Genomic DNA, 18,514 nt, shown 5'->3' on the forward strand with positions numbered 1-18,514 from the left:
ACACATGTTCATCCCACATGCAAGATGTCTCAGAGGATGTTGTTCTGTACTTCCTAATCACATTCAACCATCCAGAAGCAGCTGAGTCAGTCTCCTAGAGTATTCATGCTCCTGGCAAGACAGCTGCAGGCAGATGAATCTCATGTTGAAGCACCAGTTCCAGGAGTCAGCTCTTTCCTGAGTGAAAGGTACGTACAAAAGCAACAACACTTTGTTTTTTATATGAAATGTAGCGGTGGTTTGATCTGGCATCCCTTGAATGTGGTGGCCCCAGACTGCAAGAAGAATGCCAGAAATGTGTTTTGCAACTTCTCCGAATTCCAGCCCACTTACACGAAGACTGAGCCCTGCAGGGATGGACAGGCTCTGAGCTCTCAAGTGATGGGTCTCCTCCTTGGGTCCAGCAAAAGCTGGGGCTAGCAGGAGGGAAGGAGTCATCACTGTCCCATACCAAGCAAGAAACCTTGGGGACAGTAGAAAATTTGCAAATCCAGCAAAGCCTGGATAAATTGCAGGTGCTTAATGACTCAGGTGCCATGAAGTTGCAGCTGCTCTGTGTCCCAGATCCTTGCTGGGACTGCAGTAGAAATGAATAGTTGCTCTGACATGTCCTGGCAACGACTGTGAAGTCATTGGCTTTGGCAGACAACAAGTTCCCGATTGCCCCAGTTTTCTCAGACTCAAATAGGTTATTGTCCTTTCCTCTCTGGTGCTAACAAGTTTCCTCTGTAAAAGCCCTTCCCCCTCTGATGCTGGGGCACTTGATTCTAGAGCTTGCAAGACCACCAGAAAAATGATCTCTGGCTGAATTAGTCTTTTACAAACAGTTGCTTATAAAGGAAAGGAGCAGGACAACTGGAGAGTGGGAGGACTAGGAACTGGGTGAAGTACCCTGGGGAAACACCCCCTGGCCCATGGTGATGGAAAGGACTGATGGTTGCTGCAGGCTCTAGGTGAAAGGATGATATTCATGTCGCTCCCTTGGTACCATGTGTAGGAGTCTGGAGCCTACTGTGGTCAGGAGTCCCTCAGAGAACAGAAACTCCACTGATCTTGGCACTCAGTAATCCCACTGCCTCAGAAGCAAGGGAGTGGGATTACTCCTTCAGTAGCAATTCCTGGTCATCATGGCAGCCACTGAAATAGGTGCTTGCGAGGAACAGAAAGGCAGCAACTGACTGCTTAAGGCAGCAGCCACTGTGTACCTGTTCAAACCCCTCTTGGTTTTTGTTTCATCTTTCTGCAGGACTTCCTTTGTCCATGACAGAGGATTGCTAATTCCTCCAATGCCAGGAGAGGCCAGTGAGGAGATGAGGATGCCTCACCTGAACAGCCTGTAGAAAGGGACCAACAGGAGCTCCTACTCACTGACCTTCTACTCTCACTTGACCAGGCAGTGCTGTGCCCAGGAAAGAACAAAAGATGGGCTGCAAAGCGGTGGAGGAGCCACTGTGTCAGTTCAGTCATTGACTGCGAAACCCTCCTTCTGTCTCAGAAAGGATGCTGGGAAGCTCTCCTGAAGGAAGAAGTTTAACCACTTGTAGTGGAAAAGCATGGCCTGAAGGTAAGCCAATGCTTAGTTTTATGGCCACCTTGCTTCCTCCATCCACCCATTCATATCTCCCTCACTGTAGTATTGTCAACATATGATTGCCTATATATGCAAGTTTTACTGCACAGACTTGTAAAGTCTATTTCTACCCTTGAGCCTGGATAGAAATCCATATATGCTGTTCTTTTTCTTTCGTTCCCATTTGTGAGTGACATACCCCTGTGGGTGGTGGCGGGGGAATCATGCACAACTGTGTGTCATATTTACTGTTAATGCCGTAGCTGCTGCCTCTGTCTCTTTTAGCCTTCACTGAATATTTTATCAGGGAGGAGGGGCAAGAGGGACAATATTGCTGTAATTTTCTGATCTTTGTATTTCACGTGATTGTCCTGCTCTTACCGGAGTGCTCTGGATTTGGGGGGGGTTATATTGGTATCTGGCTATTACACTAGTAGCAGCAAGGGGGCAGATCTTTCCAGTGAGTCATAGGACTTGAGGGTGGTGTTTGGTCCACGTGTCCCAGCCCAGTAAATATACCTGTCATCCCATCATTCCCTCATCTACTTGTTTCTACAAGCATCTAATGTGTTTATGTCCATTCAGGTATTGCCATTAAAAAAAAGTATTCCCAGGCCAAGGTAAAGCTATGCAATTTCTAATGCTTCTTTTTTTTTAATAGGGATCAAAATAAGCTACAGTAGTCTTTTATCATTACTTATGCAGCCAGGCCAGAGGACAACTGAGCAGCAGGCTCTACTTGCTGGCAAACCAAGGGTGACCACAAGGACTGCAGGAACGTGGTAGATCCACAGAGAATGTGGAAGATCTGCAGGAACCTGCTGATAGGAGGACCCTTCTGATTCCTGCTCAGCTAGTCACTAGTCTGCTTTCCAGGCAACTGACAGGTAGGAGGAAAGAATTCTGTACTAATAGCTCTGGGACAAATGCCAAATTGCCTGTAAGACAGGAGGTTAAAGGTTGTTTATGTGATTAACACAAATTCAAATTTAGGGCACTTCATGTTCACATGGCTGTCCAAGGAGTGCCAGGACTGACTTGAACACTAATTGGGCATTCCTAGAAGGGAAGAGCTTAAGTGTCAGTCCAATTTGAAACATAATTGGATTTGCAGCAAATACATTCCAAAAAGCGCAGTGAGACAACCAATGTTACCAGAATACTTGGTAATTTGAGCAAATCAGAGTTAGGCAAAGATAATTCTAAAGTTTTTTGGGTTTGTTTTTTGTTGGTTTTTTGTTTGTTTTATTTAAAAAAAAAAAATTTTTAAAGTTGTATTTTTTTTTTCCCCTACTCACTTTGCATATTCTCTGTTGAAGCACTCTAGCTATAGTCTAAGTTAGCCTTTCTCCTCCCTCCCCCACAAATCCCTCAACTCTTCTTTAAGGAGATCTGTACAAGAAAAAGATGCAGGTAACTTTCCCTCAAAGCCCTGCTAGGCTTTGCAGGGACAGAGCTTCAAAAAGGATCAAACATAAAAGGGCCTAAACCCAGCAAAATCATATCAATCCTGTGTTAAGAGAAGCTCAATGGCGTATTTATAACCACATACAAAATGGAAAGGGAATGAGCATTTTGTACTTGGTGGTTAGTTTGGCTCTTCTTAGAAAGACTTTCTTCCAAAGATTTATTTATTTATTTTTTAAAATAAAATCAGACCAGCTTACTTTCATCTGCAAAGCCAGGGCAAAAACAAAGTGGCAGCTATGTTCATCACTGCCTTTCTTTGTGGGGATATCAAGACAGGCTTGGAATTGCTTTAGCCTGGTGTAACTTCCATTTTGTCCTCATTTAAAGCATTGTCACCTTATGGGGTAGTTCAGACAAGAGGAGACGACTGCTGCATAAAATGAGTTTTATTTTTAGGTAAAGACAGTGGCAGATGGTTCCCTCAGCGCAGCCGGCGGGCTGAAGATCTGGTGATGGGAGTTGTTTTGGTGGGGGTTTCTTCCTCTTTTAATTCTGCTGATAGATCTAAGAGTAAAATGTGTCAATAACCAGCACTGCACTGCCTTGAACAGAAAAATCCACAGGCAATCTAAGCAGTGCTCTGAAGCCCTACACACCTGCCCATTACCAAAGGAACATCCCTGATGGGCCAAATCTATAGTCTTTCTCCACTTCCACCTTTTGAGCATCCATGTACAATGCCTTACCGTCCTCAGAGCTGTTCTCCTCATCACTAGAGAAGGTGATAATAGATGTTTTGGTTGGAGGGCACTTTTGGGCACGCTTATGGTTTCGGAGGGTACGAGGCTGGGGTGTGACAAAATCTTCATCCCTGTTGGCTGTGCTCAGGGGCTGGCGACATGAACCTGCCAAGGGGGAAAAAAAAAGGAAAGAAAAAATAGAGGTAGCAGCCATTCTGTCTGTAAGGGTGAGGAAAAGTCCCTAGGTGTCTCTGCTGGACTGCAGGACTGGGGGAAGGCTGCAGTCTTGCCAGAGGAACATACTTCCTGTTGGTTTCCGCTTGGCCGGCTCTGGCATTGGAGTTCCGCTACCTTCCTGGCATGTCTCTGCTGAATTCAGCCCTCGGTTGTGGGAGGCAGACAGCTTCTGCTCCAGCTCTTCAGACAGAGCCTGATGGAGATGTAACACAGTGGGGAAAAAAGAAAAGGAAAAAAAAAAAAAGGTGCGTTGGGGAGAGAAGTATTACATCCATAGCAGAATTACCATCAGGTTCTCCGATAAATTGTTGGGGGCAAGTAGTAGCCTGCTTATTATGGAGAACTGCAGGGCTTTCCAATAATTGTGTGTAAAAAGCAATCGTTTTCCTAGCCTGGACACTTGCCCCCCATCCTTACTTTAGTCTCAGGTTTGCCACCTGCTCTGCGGAATCGAGCCAGCACAGTTTGGAAACAACTGTAGACAGCTGGGTCTTGGAGCTTGTCTGCAAAGCAGTCAAAGTTGTCCTGCAGCTTGTGAAGGCCCCGTTCCGAGATGGGAAGCAGAGTAAGGCAGTGGGACAGATCCCGATATTGACGCTCAGTTCTGAGAAAGACAAAGATTGCCCTTAGCTCTTATGAAAAGGGGTGTGTAAGGATGAGCATATCCTACCTAGAAGTACAGCACATGAGGATAAAGCTTTTCCTGCAGGTGCGTCTGCCCTGCAGAACATGAGATTCAGGTTGTTCTGTTACAGGTCAGTTAGAGTGCCATGCCATACCATACCAACCACTTCACAACCACCACTGTATTCCATCAAAGACACAGACTTAGTGTCTGTCAGACAAATATGAAAGCTTCACTGTTAAAGAACACAGTTGCTTGTTTAAAAAATGTCAGAAGTTTTTTCCTCCTGGCCCGCAGTAATACAAGAAGACTCTTCTTGAAGGGCCTTATTTCGACTAAATAAAACCCCTGGCTACTCATTTTTGCATGTTTGAGATAGTCTCAAGCAGAAGCTTTATTTGGTGTTCTCTCTCTCTTTCCTGGCCAGTTACAGGCCAGTTACATAAAGAAGGCCATTCTCATTAAGATATAAAGTGAACAAATAACAACTGCTGTTTCAAAGGAGGACTACATTCAAATGCCAGCAAAAGTTACTGGAAAAAGAAAAAAGCTAACTAACATCCTCTATGTAGCTCACTGTGGTGAAATGGGAGGGAAAAAAAGCTAGGCCAAAGCCCCCATTATTAATATATACAAAGCAGAGGTCCAGAAATCTGTCTTGCATATACCCTCTCAGAATGCACCGTCCAAATGCAGACAGATAGAGAACAAAGCTGCAGCATCCAGGTGCTTCCACACCTGAGGTCTGAACAATACTTGGCATGTTGCTACGTTTAGAGCTCCAGAAACGCTAAGGAGGGTGATGGTGGCTGCAAAATCTTTTCTGATAAGCTCCTGTTTTAGCCTGAAATGAGAGTCTTGCTCTATTACTGCTAGTGTGCATTAAACTGATCTCCTCTGTGGTATAGAAATACTAGGGCATTTTAGTAAAGGTGACGCCTGGCTTACACGCAGATGGTTCTTTACAAATGTGGTGTGAAGAGCTCACCGGTGTTCCTGGGAGACAATTTTGGAGACAGGGGCCACTCTCCACTCCAGCTCAGGAAATAAAATCCAAATATTTCTGGGGAATATGCAACTCCCTGAGGCAGCTGAACAGGTCACATGCCCAGGCACTGTGTACAAATGGCCAAGATAAGCAGACACAGCTTAAACCTCAAGGGCAAAGCCACAATGATGGAGAAGGAAATGATGGGGGGGGGGGGGGGAAGTGTATGTCTGGTGTCAGGGAAGTTACAGCTTGGGAAAAGGAGCACCAACAAAAATACCCAAAAACTGACAAAGCAAAACGATATCCCAGATTCATGGGATGGATCCTGAGCAAGGCATACAAATCTGGCAGACAGAGCAGAGCAAAGGCATAAATGTATAGTGGCACAAGCCCTTGAATAAGAAAATGGTGAGTCCCAGGCATAGTTATACTGAGCAGCCCATGCACACAGAACAAGGACAAGCCTATATCAACTAGATAGCGGAGATCACTGCAGGCAGGACTGCTAGGGAGATCCCAACTTCTCAGTTAACACACTGATTTCTTAGCTGAGATGCAAGGGGGTAGCCTGTGGAGAAGGACCACAAACGTGCATAAAACCAACATGTGGGGTGTCTCCTTGTTCAGCTGTAATGCAGATCTAAATTGTCACAAAACCTTTTCCCTAAGAAAGGAGGGAAGGGAGAGGGGCCAATCACAGTGTAATAAGACCAGAAGCCTTAACTTATACATACTTATTCATGTATTTTTAGGAGGAAGATAGAAAAAAAAGAAAAAGGGACCTAATCCAGGTTATGTCAGCATGTGTGCTACAAACCATAAAATACTAGAAATAAAATTTACAAATCTACAGATGGATTAACTGCATAGGACTTCATCAGAATGAGAAGAGTAGAAACTTAAAGAAAGAGCAGAATTTAACTTAGAATATTTACACAAGCCTGTCTAGCACAGAAGGCATATACTGCACCAGAATAAAGGTCTAGTCAGGATTCCTGTGTGTGACTGTCTGATAGCAAATGCTTATGGAAAAAGACAAGTTTACAGATGTTTTCTTCTGGGATTTAGTGGTTGGGGGATTTCCTGAGCCACACTATTGAAGCTAATACACAACGTTACTGCTATCATTCTTGAATTTGATTATGTGGTATCTTTTGACCCTCTTTATATGTATAGGATCAAATTTACTTGTTTTCCAAGAACCTGATGTGGCAGTGAAAGTAATTATATTTTTTATGAAAAAGTATTTATTTTTACCTTAAAGTTTCTATTAGAAAATTCTTCTGTACCACAAGCCATTCTAAAAGGCCAGTAACTCAAATTTATGTATTTTGATTTTAAATGACATCATTATCATTTTAGTATTGATGCTGCAGTCCATCTTAATATATTTTCAGAAAACATTGACGATGGAATTTCAGGAGTTCTTTGCTTCCACTGAAGTTTATGGGAAGTTTATTCCTCAGCTGAAGTACATTAAACTCTATATTTGGACATAAAGGTGTAGACTGTGTTGCATTCCATTAGCACATGCTTTAGTCTATTAGTCACGGTTGGACTCGATAATCTTAAAGGTCTTTTCCAACCTAAATGATTCTATGATTCTATGATTTGTCACTTTGCCATGTGAAGAATATGATGGGAACCTGTTATAGCCACCATACACAAGCTAGTTTCTTGTAACGATTCCTAAGAAGCAGACTTGCTTGTCAGGAAAATTAGGATTACAACCCACCTGGCAGTCCGGAATCGCTGACAAAGTTTCTCCACCAAGGTCTCTGTCTGTTTGTCTTTTGTAATATATGAGAAGAGATGTCTGCAAAGGAAAAAAATGGCAAGTTGAAAGCCCAGAGAGGAAACCCCATTTCTGCCTACACCCTGGGATGTTTGCAGCTATCCTATCCAGTGATCAGCTGGGTGGTCCTCCAAAAGAAGACAAGAGAGCTCTGCATGCCTTAGACTTGGTTCAGGAGAAGCTATTAGCATATATATATTTCAAATAGTAATCACAGTCCCTGTTGGGAGACAGCTGCTGTGACATAATGTGTAATTAAAACTGCATGTTTGCGTAATAGCACCTGCCTAGGATAAAACTAAGAAATCCAGCTAAAGCAAAGACCCCTAGAGGTCTGGAGTGAGAAGTGCTAATGTCTGTGCAGGGTCTGAGGTAGGAGAGACACTGAAAAGGCTGCAGTGTTGACTGTTGATCAGCTCCTTCAATCCGGTTTTAAGAGCACGCAACACCTCCAGCCAATCTCCCCACTTCACAAGTTGCGCTGGCAGACTAGTATGTCTGACAAGACCACCTTGAGGGGAGTAGGGTAGCATGCAGTATTATTTTTTTTTTCCCCTCAAAACCACTCCTGTGACTTTTTTTCATTATTAGTTTGCTGAAGCTGTGTTGCTGTATTTAGGATCAATGTGAAAGTGAGCATTACTTTGCACTCAAGTGGGAACAAAGCCTAACAGAACTTAAATGCTAACCTGATCCCACATTTTTCTTAGCTTCTTGAGGTATAGAGAGACATGGACTTTAATGCAGTTAAGTACTTCTGCATTTTGCATGCTGTCCTCATAGAAATCACTGAATAACTTCCATTTATTAAGAAGGTCCTGCTGGCCTCCCTTTTTCTTGTACCAACATTTCTGCTAACTTAAGCTCAGTCAGGTTGCCACTGGCCTTGATATAACTGCTCTAAGCACATCCTTGTTCAGTCTTTGTTATGTCTACGACCGCCACACCAGGCTTCTTTTCTAAGATACGGAACAGAGACCATATCCTCAGTGGTCCTCCCTTTGCATTTTTTTCCCCCGCATCAATTCGTCTTTCTTTAACTAAGTGACCAGAACCGTGGTGGCATTCCAGGCGAGGTCTCACCAGCACTACTAACGCTTCCCCATACGTAAACCAGAAATAACTTGACTGCTAAAATAGCAAGTGGAATGCATCTCTAACTTAAGCCATAGCTTTACAGCAGAGGTTAAACAATTTCTAAACATTCAACCTTACACTTTGTTCTGCTAGTTTTCATCTCAGTTATTACTGTAACCCTCTCTTCTGCACGAGTTAGTCCTTTAACAGTGATGCTCCCCCCACTACCCCTATCTTTTTTACACTTCTCTATTCTCCAGTTCGGCAAGTATCCCTGGAGCATAAGCCACTGCTTCCTTCCTAGCCCGTGCTTTTGTCCACCATGGTTTCTGAGTCCTCTCCACAATGTAAGAATTTCATATGGGAAAACAGTTCAGTTTCAACTACTATTCCCTTTTTTCCCATTTAAAGGATATGATGTGGTGGCTAACTGATGATCAGGTCTTTAAAATTCATTAGCTTTAGACTAATTTGATACCTGTCTACTTTGTTAAATGAATACTGCCTTTTCTCTTATTTGCCAGGCACCTCCAGTTCTCTCCCTGTATGTTGTTGGAAGTCAGAAAAGTCCATCTATAGCTGTCTTAACCACGCTAATCACACTTTAATGCAAGTGCTACACTTACTATTCTCTAGGTCTGTGGTAACACCTCCAGTTTGACATTTATTAAAAATTGTACTGAAAATTCCAGAATTATGTCCCATTCTTTTTATACATGCCTTCTTGTTTCTCTGTGATGGTTTACTTCCACTTCAGACACAAACTTTCCCTTTTACATGGGCTGTCAGTAGCCACATGCTGTATTTCCTATTATTTCAAATGACTATCCTTACTAAAAGCTTAAACAAAACATCCATATACTTCTGCAGCCATAAATTATTTTCAGTCTCAATTTCAGCCTCACTAATAGACATTTTCTGTGCCTTCCAATTCCTACCTGTCCAAAATTCCATCCGTCTTCCTAAATGCACTGGAGTCTCATGGACAGAAAGACTAGTTGAAAAATCACTGCAGATTTTATTATTGTTTTCTTCAGCAACACCAATACTTTTGTTTTGTCCAGCGCTCCCCTCTGTAATCCACAGGGATTCAGGCAACTCAGAAAAACCCTCATGTGGTTAAGTTTTAGATATGAGAGAAAACTTTCTCTAATTTACCACTAAAGACATTCTTTGTGCTGTCTATGAGCACCCAATACCCTCCAACTGAAATATTCCAATATGTCTATATATGGAGTAAGGCCTTCTTGGGGAAAAAAACCCAAAACAAACCAAACCAACAAACAACCAAACCCAAAAACCAAACCCAAATCTGTTACCTTAACTGCAGCTTTACTAAAATTGCCTAAAAAAAAAAATCCAGTAGGCCACCAAAATGTGTCAAGCACTAGAACAGGCTGCCCAGAGAAGTGATTGAGTCACCATCCCTGGAGGTATTTAAAAGCTGTGTAGATGTGGTGCTTAGGGACATGGTTTAGTGGTGGATTTGGTAGTGCTAGGTTAACGCTTGGACTCGATGACCTGAAAGGTCTTTTCCAACCTAAACGATTCTATGAAAATGACAAAGGCAGCAGAGTCTTTAAAATCTGTTGTGTTCTGCTAATGTTGCATATTCACATTCCCATGCATAAACACAACTGGTTTCCTCTTCTAGAGGGAAAGTAATTTTGAATGAGCTAGTGGAAACTCTTTGTGGAGTCTCTCCTCACCCCCAACTATGTGGCTTTAGAATTGATTCCCCTCAGCATGACTCCATTTCAGATGCAGACTGAAGAAGTCAGATCAAGGAGAACAACTGAAAGGGCATTTTGTATATGTCACTGTAGTTTCTCTTCCCTGGATCTGGCACCCCCTTTGCATAAACGTAGTCCTAGTCAAAAGAGATTTCTTTAACCCCAGAATACCTCATAATAGTGTGAAAGGATTCCTCTTCTACGCCGCAGTTAGGATCTGAGAGACGACTGATTATGTCTGGAAGCAGGTTATAGATAGCATTACCCTGTGCAGAATACAAGGTTCTACATGAGATTATGTTTGTTTCTACATGAGGTTCTACATAAGAATTATGAAGGACAGCTCGAGTCAAGCCAAATAAGCTGCCCACTTAAAATTACCTCCTTTCTCCCCACCCCAAATCTACTGACTGAAAACATCAGCTTTTTGAAACGAGCTGTACACAGCCAGCCAAACCAATCCCGGACTACTTGGCTGAAGCTAAGGGGGGAAAAAACCAACCAATCAACAAGCTAACAACAACTGCAACCCTTAGTTTGCAACAGCTCTGCTCTTTGGCAGACTTGGATGCAGTTTCCTTGCTTTCCAACCTTGTCAAAACCCAACACAAAAGCTTCCTGATAAAGGAAACTTACACAGCAGTTCAGCTCAAGAAACTGCCTCCCATCTTGCCTGAAAAGGCCCAATCCAGGTTCCTTTTCCCACTGCTTTTTGTCTTAGACACTGCAGAGATAGGAAGTCAGTGCAGTCAGGTGGCCGGCCCTGCTTTTAACAGAGCAAGCCAAGATAGTAATGCCCCACTATCATTGCAGCTTCTCAGGCAGTAAATCTCAAACTCTGAAGGGCCCGCAGCAGCCTTCACGTTGAATCAACAGTGTACAGGGGTAATGTTGCTACTGTTCTTACCTGCTTGGGCTGTAACTGCTTCAATTTAAGTATCTCGATGTCACACAGCCAAGAACAACTTTGAACAGTTTCAGAGATGATGCACTGCCTGAGCCATAAGGTCAGGGAACTCTGTTTTAAGGCCTAAAGGTAAACTGCAGAAAACTGTTCCCAACCCTGTGCTAGGTGCACACAAGAAAGCAAAGGGACAAGGCACTGGTTTGGAGCCCGCCTTCTGATATGAATGGATTAGGTCAAATTCAGCAACATCACAGTTGAAACAAAACTCGTGTTGCAACTCCTTTATCTACCCTAATTTAGGCAACAAAGAGGGACAGACAGCTGCTCTACACCACTGATACACCTGCTTCAGGACTCAACTCTTGTGTCATTGACCCAGCCTCCACCAGCCCTTCCCCACTCTTGTCAACTAAGGTCCCTGAGCATCCACTTGCCTTGTTGGAGAGTTCACTGAAAAAGTTCTGAGCCACTCCCATGATTGCCTCCTCTGGGTCTATAAGCAGAGTTGCCATTTCGCTCACTTGGCCCTTCACCTTTACCATGTCTTTGAGGATGAGGTGAGTCATCACCAGTCCAGCCGTCTGCCTCACCCTTGGGCAGGGGTCCCGCAACCTGACAGAAGCATATAGTTACTGCAGAAAGCAGCTGAGTGTGAGTATCTCTCTAAGTTACCGATACCCATGACAGCCTACTCCACAGCCCACGTCTGTTGTCTCCCTGCACTGACACCTTCAAATTTGGTTTCCTGGGTCATTCTCACCTTCCGGAGGCCCAGTGTCACCCGTCCACAGAGCTCTCATCACCTGTCCTCTCCCAGCAATGAGCGTACCATTACCTGGCATAGAGATGCGATGTCCAAGGCTCCACCAGGTTGGGGAAACGGATGGCCAGATCTCCTGCTGCAATAATGAGGTTGGATCTCACACCAGGCAGAGTGGACTTCTCCATCATAGTGAACAGCAGGCGCAAGTGGGAGTCACAGAACTCGGAGCTGATGAGATAGGGTACAGGAAAGAAGGCATAGATACCAAAATTCCATCTCTCAGAGAGCAGTGAGACCAAAAAAAAAAAAACCCAACCCAAAAATCTACAAATGCTCTTTTGTGTTTGTTCTCTCCACAGGAAAGGAGTTGCAATGTTTGCTTGTGCTTTAGTACTGGGAAGGCTGGGAAGAGAACACCAGCATGGCTAGGCATTACCTGATCATGCAGACTTTGCCAAGAGTCAGGGCTGCAGCAGCCGAGAGTGCCGAATCACTGTAGAGCCCAGGGTTGTTGCAGATCTTGAGCACGAGTGGAACAAAAGCAGAGAACAGGTGCCTCCCTAGAGAGCGGGGATAAAGACTGCAAGTATGAGAGCACTGTTTGCACATCCCTTTAAAAACAAGTATTCGATTTATCCCAGAATTCCTGCAGACAACAGAAACTCGTTGACTCACTTTCACCATTGAAAAACCACCTCCAGAGAGGAAGAGCAAAGAAACAGACAGTCTACATAGAAACTGACACTGGACAAAAGTGACAGTGTTTCCTTCCGAAGGAAACAGCCTTCTTCCTTCTGGATTTGTTACCCACCATACCTGTTCTTTCACACAGGCAGATGGAACCAGTGCTCCTTGGTGGCAGCCACGCTTACCATCTAGAAGTTCTGTCTCACAAATACTGCGGATGAGCTCAGCCTCGGTGTCATCAGCTGAGGCTCCCACAAGGCCCAGCTCCTCCTCCATAGTGGCCTCATTTCCTGTGCTCTGTGCAGAAAGGAAGACTGTGAAAAAGATGACAGGCAACAATAACCCCTTCCTTCACAAAGTACTCTTCTCTTGGGCGAGAGCTGCATGCATGACTAGAGAACAACAGACTGCTGGAGAGTTTTATAACCCACTTTTCCCTGAGAACTGAATGAAGCTGTGAAGGGTAGTTCAGGATTTGCCAGTCCATGTGCCACAGAACACCAATGAAAAAAGAAAGCCTAAGCTACTAATCTGAGAGAGACATAGGACACATCTGCCATCAATGCCCGAGTCTGGCACAACTTAAGAGAAATGCAAATCCTAAAAGCAAGAAGTTAAAAGCAGCCTTTGAATTGCTGGTCTTGTGAGCAAGATTATGGTAAACCTCATAGCAAGGCAAAAGCAACACAAGGGAAGAAAAGAGACATGGGCATTGCATGGGGACCAACTCTGCATCCAAATTATGCTTCTTGGAATATCTCGTAGTAACCTCCTCCTGTGTGGGAAATGGTAGTGACACTGATAAGCAGGGTGGATGAGGAAATGAACTACAAACTTCTCCGGACATAGCAGTGTAGGCATATAATAGAGACTGGATACCTAGGGACACACAATTTTTTCCTCAATTCTTACCCAAGAAAGTCAGCCTCACTACACTCTGGAAAATGTTCTGAGGTAGACCTAACCAAACAGGGTATTTCTATCATACAGGTCCCATTAAGAAGGCTACTATTAAACTTTCATCGTTACTATCTGAGAGAGGATAGGACCCTCAAGCCCTATGGACCAAGGTTCCAGAAGCCCTTTTCCAGAACACAGGGCACAAATGGTGTTCTTCATCACTAGCAGCAATTGCTAAAGATTGCACTAGTAAGAAAGGAGGTGATGAGGGCCAAGGAAATGTTTGCCTGAAGCAAGAAGATAAGCATGGCCAGGACATCACCCTTCATTCCCTCCCTTCTGCCTGTTCAAAACCTAAGAACAGTGTGAGGGTTTTATTGAACAGGGTCATTCAAGGCCCTCAGCTCTCCCTGTCAATCCTGACCAACACATGTCCATTTCTATTCCCAGAGCGTGCATTACCCTGGACCTCATGCATTGTCAGGACTGCATTCTCCAGAAGTTTGCTGTGGCAGTAGCTGGGACACTAGAAGAGCTGCCCACAGGAAAAAACCCCTCGGTTCTCACCTGGGGTCTCTGCTTCTTCGTCTTCTCCTCCTCTCTGAGGATGCGGCGTCTGCGTAGCTCTGTGCTCACTGACACTTCCAAATACACTACCTGCTGCAGTGCCACCTGTCCCACAAGGGACACCAAGTGCATCAGCAGGAATGTGGGGAGACTGCTAGCACCATCAGAGACTCTGCTGGGAGAAACCCCTGGATCTAGTGGAGAAAAATTACTACAGCTCAGTGTTGATCTAAACCTCTTCCCTCATCAGTTACTGCCAAGTCTCACTATATAACCCATCTCCATACTCCACAGACTCCTTCACAGCACTCGCACCTTTCCACGCCAACACCTCCACTAGCCTCTCAGCTCTGTTCTCCTCCTGCAGTTACTCTAGGCCACCCAATCACAGCACTAGAAATCATGGGTACAGATTTCCTTCACCAGCTTTTTTCCTCACCAGCTTTCTGCCCATCAGCCTCCTGCAGCTTCTCCAGAGCTTGCTGACTGCACACCTGCAGGACGTGAGCACATATCTCCTCTGCCCCTTCTGCTAGCTGGTAGATGAGCGTTACCGCTGCCTCCATGAAGGGGATCCAGTGACCACTTGGCTGGCCAAAGCCTGATGAGAAGAGGGAGCCATGTACCACACATACCAGCGATGACACAGGCTGTCTCACAGCCCAACTCCATCTCCTCCAAACCTACTGCTGACTTCAGCTCACCTTTACTCACAGTCTCACTCAGGCACCCAAAGAGCATGTGGTTCTGTGGCAGTCGAAAAGGTGCATTGTTCTTCCCCAGTGCTGGCTGCAGAGAGAACAGATGAGTTACTCTTACCACACTCTTGTGCGGTAAGATCCCCATGCCCTTCCCAGTACTTAACCTTGCTATGTGCACAATGCTAATCAAACCCATGCTAGGCCCGTGGCAGGGACATCCAGTACTGCTCTGCCACTAAACACACAGCAGGGACATTACTGTCACTTTTGAAGGCATGGTGGCAGCACTGGGTGGATTTAAAGCTTGGACAAGTGGTGATCCCAGGCTGACCCAGACAGTTCCACTATTTCACCTTAAATCAAAATAACTCTTTGAAATCTCAAAATTACTCTTTTTAAATCTGATATTATTTACTCATTCTCCACAGTGAATGAAGAGGGAAACCTTTAGAGCATCTTCAGAGTTATCAACAGTAAGTCAACTAGACGCCCTTGCTTAGGGGTACTCCAGAACCATGAGGTTTTGTTTAAAAGCAAAATATCATCAGTAGAAATAACAGAGGATAGCTCTGGATCCAACACCACCTCACACTTAGGCTGTTGCATACACTCTGTATCAGTCCCACCACATTTTAGGTTGAGAATAAGATAACCCAGAGAAATACTAAACCAAGTATGACAATGCCTGAGATATCCCAGCACGTCTGGAGCTACCTCATCAAGATATACTTGACCAAAACAGGCTACTGCTTGAGGATTTACCAGCTTTCAGTAGCTGGAAACAAAATTTCTAAATTCACTACAACCCTACTCCCTGTACCAAATATCGGGGGGGGGGGGGAGGGAAGGAAGAGCTACCACAGTCATTCAAGTATCTACAGTTCAGTCCCTTCTCACATACAAAACTTAACTGCAGAGTTAGGTCAACCTAAAATTGAATTACAACCATCTTCAGAACATTTAAGAATGTTGAACATTTAAGAATACACGTTAACTCATGAAGGTCCTGCAGTAATGTCCCCAGGGGAAGGGGCAAATGCAGAATGATGGTGCTGCGTGAAGAAGGGCTGTTTTTAGGCTGGAACTCCTGAACCAAAATGCCCATAGTGCTTGAGTCAAAAAACAAAGTTGTTTTTTTTTTTCCCAAGTGCATTAAAGAAAAAAAAATATAAATTGTTCCCCAGACAAAGAAGCCATCAACCATCATGTTGTTGTAAGTCCAACAGGTTTGAAAACCTTTCATGTTTTATATTCAACTGTACAGCTGACAACTCCCAAATATCAATTAATAGGGAGGGCAAAAGAATCACAACACCAGAAAACATGAGCAGAGGAAAGGGCTTCATGGTTAAGGAAACGCAAATCAGCTTAGAACCGGGAGTCTGAGGAATAGAGTTGAAAGAAAAACATATTTTATTGTGCACTGAACTCTTTACTAATTGAATTCAGCCTGTTGCCTAATGAAAATTCTTTTGTTACATGTTCATTGATGTGTGCTAAGCTTTCTAGACAGTGCTGCTGAATGGTCTCAACCTACTTAATTTCAAAATCAGTGAAAACTTAATCACTTCTCTCTCGTCTCAATACAAACCATTTTCCGCCTTTCTTTGTTTCTGGATAACTTTGTTTCTGGATGACCTCAAGAACAAGCTAAGAGTCTCACCTTAGGGTTACTGGCAAGTTTGGAGATTGCATTGCATACTTCTTGAGCCAGGCGATAGTCTTCACATACCTTCTCAGACAGCCCTACTGTCACCAAGACACCCAAGTTGCTACCTATGATCTCTGGCTTCCCTCTGTGGAATGGAAGGGATGGGGGTATTACATGAGTTGCTGTTGAAAGTTTACAGAAGTACGCATAATCAATAGAAATACTCCTTGTGCCTTGCAGAAGCCAGTGTTTTGAGTAAGGGGCCGGGGGGGGGAGGAGGCAGTGGAAATCCATCCAGTGACTCAGGATACAGCTATAGGAGCAGCAAGCAATATTCCACAGAAGCCAGTATAATCCATACTCCACTAAGAGAGGAGGTTCTCCAAAGCGAACAACACTGGGCATACTGTCTCTTTGTAAAGAAAGAAGATTCTTGACTCCTCTTTCTTATCAGAAAGGAGCAAAACTTAAAAGGGTAAGACAAAGAAAAATGTTGCAAAACAGAGTCCAGCAGCTCAGGACTGGTGATGTGTGACAGTTCCTCCCCTACTGTGGGAAACAACACAAAACAACAAACAAAACCCCCCAAAAAACACGTGCCCACACACCTCCCTTCTACCTCCAAAAGGTACAATTGTGCAGGCCTGCTCTGAGGAATATACAATTAACTGGACGAAGAAGGCAAGAACAGAATCGACTGTATTTAAAAAGAGAATCTAAAAAGTTCATAATGGGCATCTATAGACAAAAGCAAAAGCACCTCCCTTAGCAGATTTGTGAAGGTGGCAATGCTGTTCTTATTTCACACATACATACACATGGACTCGACACAGGATCTCATGGGATACCCTGGAAACCCACAGTTTTCTTTAAATCCCATGATTTTAGGGAAGGATATTAATTTTGAGACGATGTCTACAATTCTGCGGTAAGCATGTGGGATGGAGTGGTAGAAATACCTTGGAAGGAACATCTAATACTCAAATTGCAGAACTGGCTGTAAGCTCCAGAAATGGCTTCAACTCTAGAGGCAAGAACTCTAAGATCATCATTATGCAGGCCTATTTTTGACTGATGAAGGAGTGAAGTAGGAAGAGCAAGAAGAAATCAGCAGGTAAGCTAAATGCCAAAGGGTTACTGGGCTGGGAAACTGAGGAGATGAAAACCTTATAGTGCAATTACACTCATTTTTCCCCCAGAAAGGGAAGCAGATTCATTTCCCTCCATGGCAAAGGCTCCAGACATCTCTACTCAGCAGCTTCTCTCTGTTCTTATCCAAACACAGACAAAGCTGCAGACCTGCGACACAGTAAAGTCTGAGAAGGGATGGACATTCAGAACACAAAGAAAGTAATGTCGTCATGCTCATACAGAGACTGTGCTGGTGGGACCCAGCACAACTATGTTTAATTCCAGGCTTCGTTATCCCATGACCTGGTTACTAATTTTGAAGCTGCAGAACAAAGGGTCAGCTGATGCAGCACCCGCAGTTCTTCAATAAAAATCAATTCCCTGTACATCCTCCCACTCACAGGATTAGACTGGGCCCTAGGCTCACCGTGCCATCATCCCCAGCAGCATCACAGCAGCACGTCGTTCTAGTGATGAGCACTGAGATTTTTCTGTGAATCGCTCCCAAAGCAGCTGGATCACAGCAGGCTTTATTTCATCTTTCCGCACAAACTCTGAGATCTGTAAAAGAAATGCAATAAAACAAGTAGGGAGAGACAGAGGAGGATGGAATTCAAACCAACGAAGACATTAACTGCAATGACTACCATTTTAATATAATGGACATCTAAGATCACAAATACAATCCAAACCCAGGCAAGGCAAGTACTCACTATTTCTTCTAAGCACTGTATTGTTCCTAGCGATGCATCCACCATGATGAGAGAGAGAGAATTCACCAGGCCCTGGGCCCTGGTCCTTTGAAGAGGGGAAAAATAAAATAAAATAATAATAAAAAAAATTTAAAAGGTAAAGAAAAAGCAACTGTCACAATTACTTTCCTATTCAGAGAGCTGAGGACATCTATTAGAAAATAGAGCTGGTCCCTGGGGACAGGAAAACTTCCCTCTCTACAAGCTGGAGTTCTCCAAGTCACCCAGCTCAAGTGCCAATGAGCATGACACAGGCTCGAAAGTCCACTACCTTGTG

At 44.1% G+C, this 18,514-nt stretch overlaps 1 protein-coding gene and 1 long non-coding RNA gene across 6 annotated transcripts in view; one reads left to right on the forward strand and one right to left on the reverse strand.

The window, feature by feature from the left end:
• Positions 1–14,056, forward strand: LOC140660012 (uncharacterized). 3 transcript variants are annotated; one of them, XR_012045305.1, is made up of 4 exons: positions 1–188; positions 1,247–1,564; positions 2,232–2,457; positions 12,208–14,056. It is a non-coding gene; the product is annotated as an uncharacterized lncRNA (long non-coding RNA). The 3 variants fall into 3 exon arrangements; XR_012045303.1 differs by having other exon boundaries at positions 2,276–2,457; XR_012045304.1 differs by having other exon boundaries at positions 1,394–1,564; positions 2,276–2,457.
• NCAPD2 (non-SMC condensin I complex subunit D2) overlaps positions 3,389–18,514 on the reverse strand; it is a 26,594-nt gene continuing 11,468 nt past the window's right edge. For all 3 annotated transcript variants that reach the window (XM_072880333.1, XM_072880325.1, XM_072880314.1), the window contains 16 exons: positions 18,199–18,283; positions 17,913–18,046; positions 16,367–16,499; positions 14,707–14,791; positions 14,442–14,603; positions 14,003–14,196; positions 12,721–12,832; positions 12,285–12,408; positions 11,921–12,076; positions 11,520–11,697; positions 10,350–10,444; positions 7,309–7,389; positions 4,375–4,561; positions 4,024–4,150; positions 3,727–3,885; positions 3,389–3,544 (listed from right to left, as the gene is read on the reverse strand). In XM_072880333.1, coding sequence (XP_072736434.1) covers positions 3,462–3,544; positions 3,727–3,885; positions 4,024–4,150; positions 4,375–4,561; positions 7,309–7,389; positions 10,350–10,444; positions 11,520–11,697; positions 11,921–12,076; positions 12,285–12,408; positions 12,721–12,832; positions 14,003–14,196; positions 14,442–14,603; positions 14,707–14,791; positions 16,367–16,499; positions 17,913–18,046; positions 18,199–18,283 — 2,095 coding nt within the window. In that variant the 3' untranslated portion in view covers positions 3,389–3,461. The remainder of the gene's footprint in view (positions 3,545–3,726; positions 3,886–4,023; positions 4,151–4,374; positions 4,562–7,308; positions 7,390–10,349; positions 10,445–11,519; positions 11,698–11,920; positions 12,077–12,284; positions 12,409–12,720; positions 12,833–14,002; positions 14,197–14,441; positions 14,604–14,706; positions 14,792–16,366; positions 16,500–17,912; positions 18,047–18,198; positions 18,284–18,514) is intronic.

Source organism: Ciconia boyciana, chromosome 1 (genome assembly GCF_034638445.1).
Source record: "Ciconia boyciana chromosome 1, ASM3463844v1, whole genome shotgun sequence".
In the NCBI taxonomy this organism is placed as follows: domain Eukaryota; kingdom Metazoa; phylum Chordata; class Aves; order Ciconiiformes; family Ciconiidae; genus Ciconia; species Ciconia boyciana.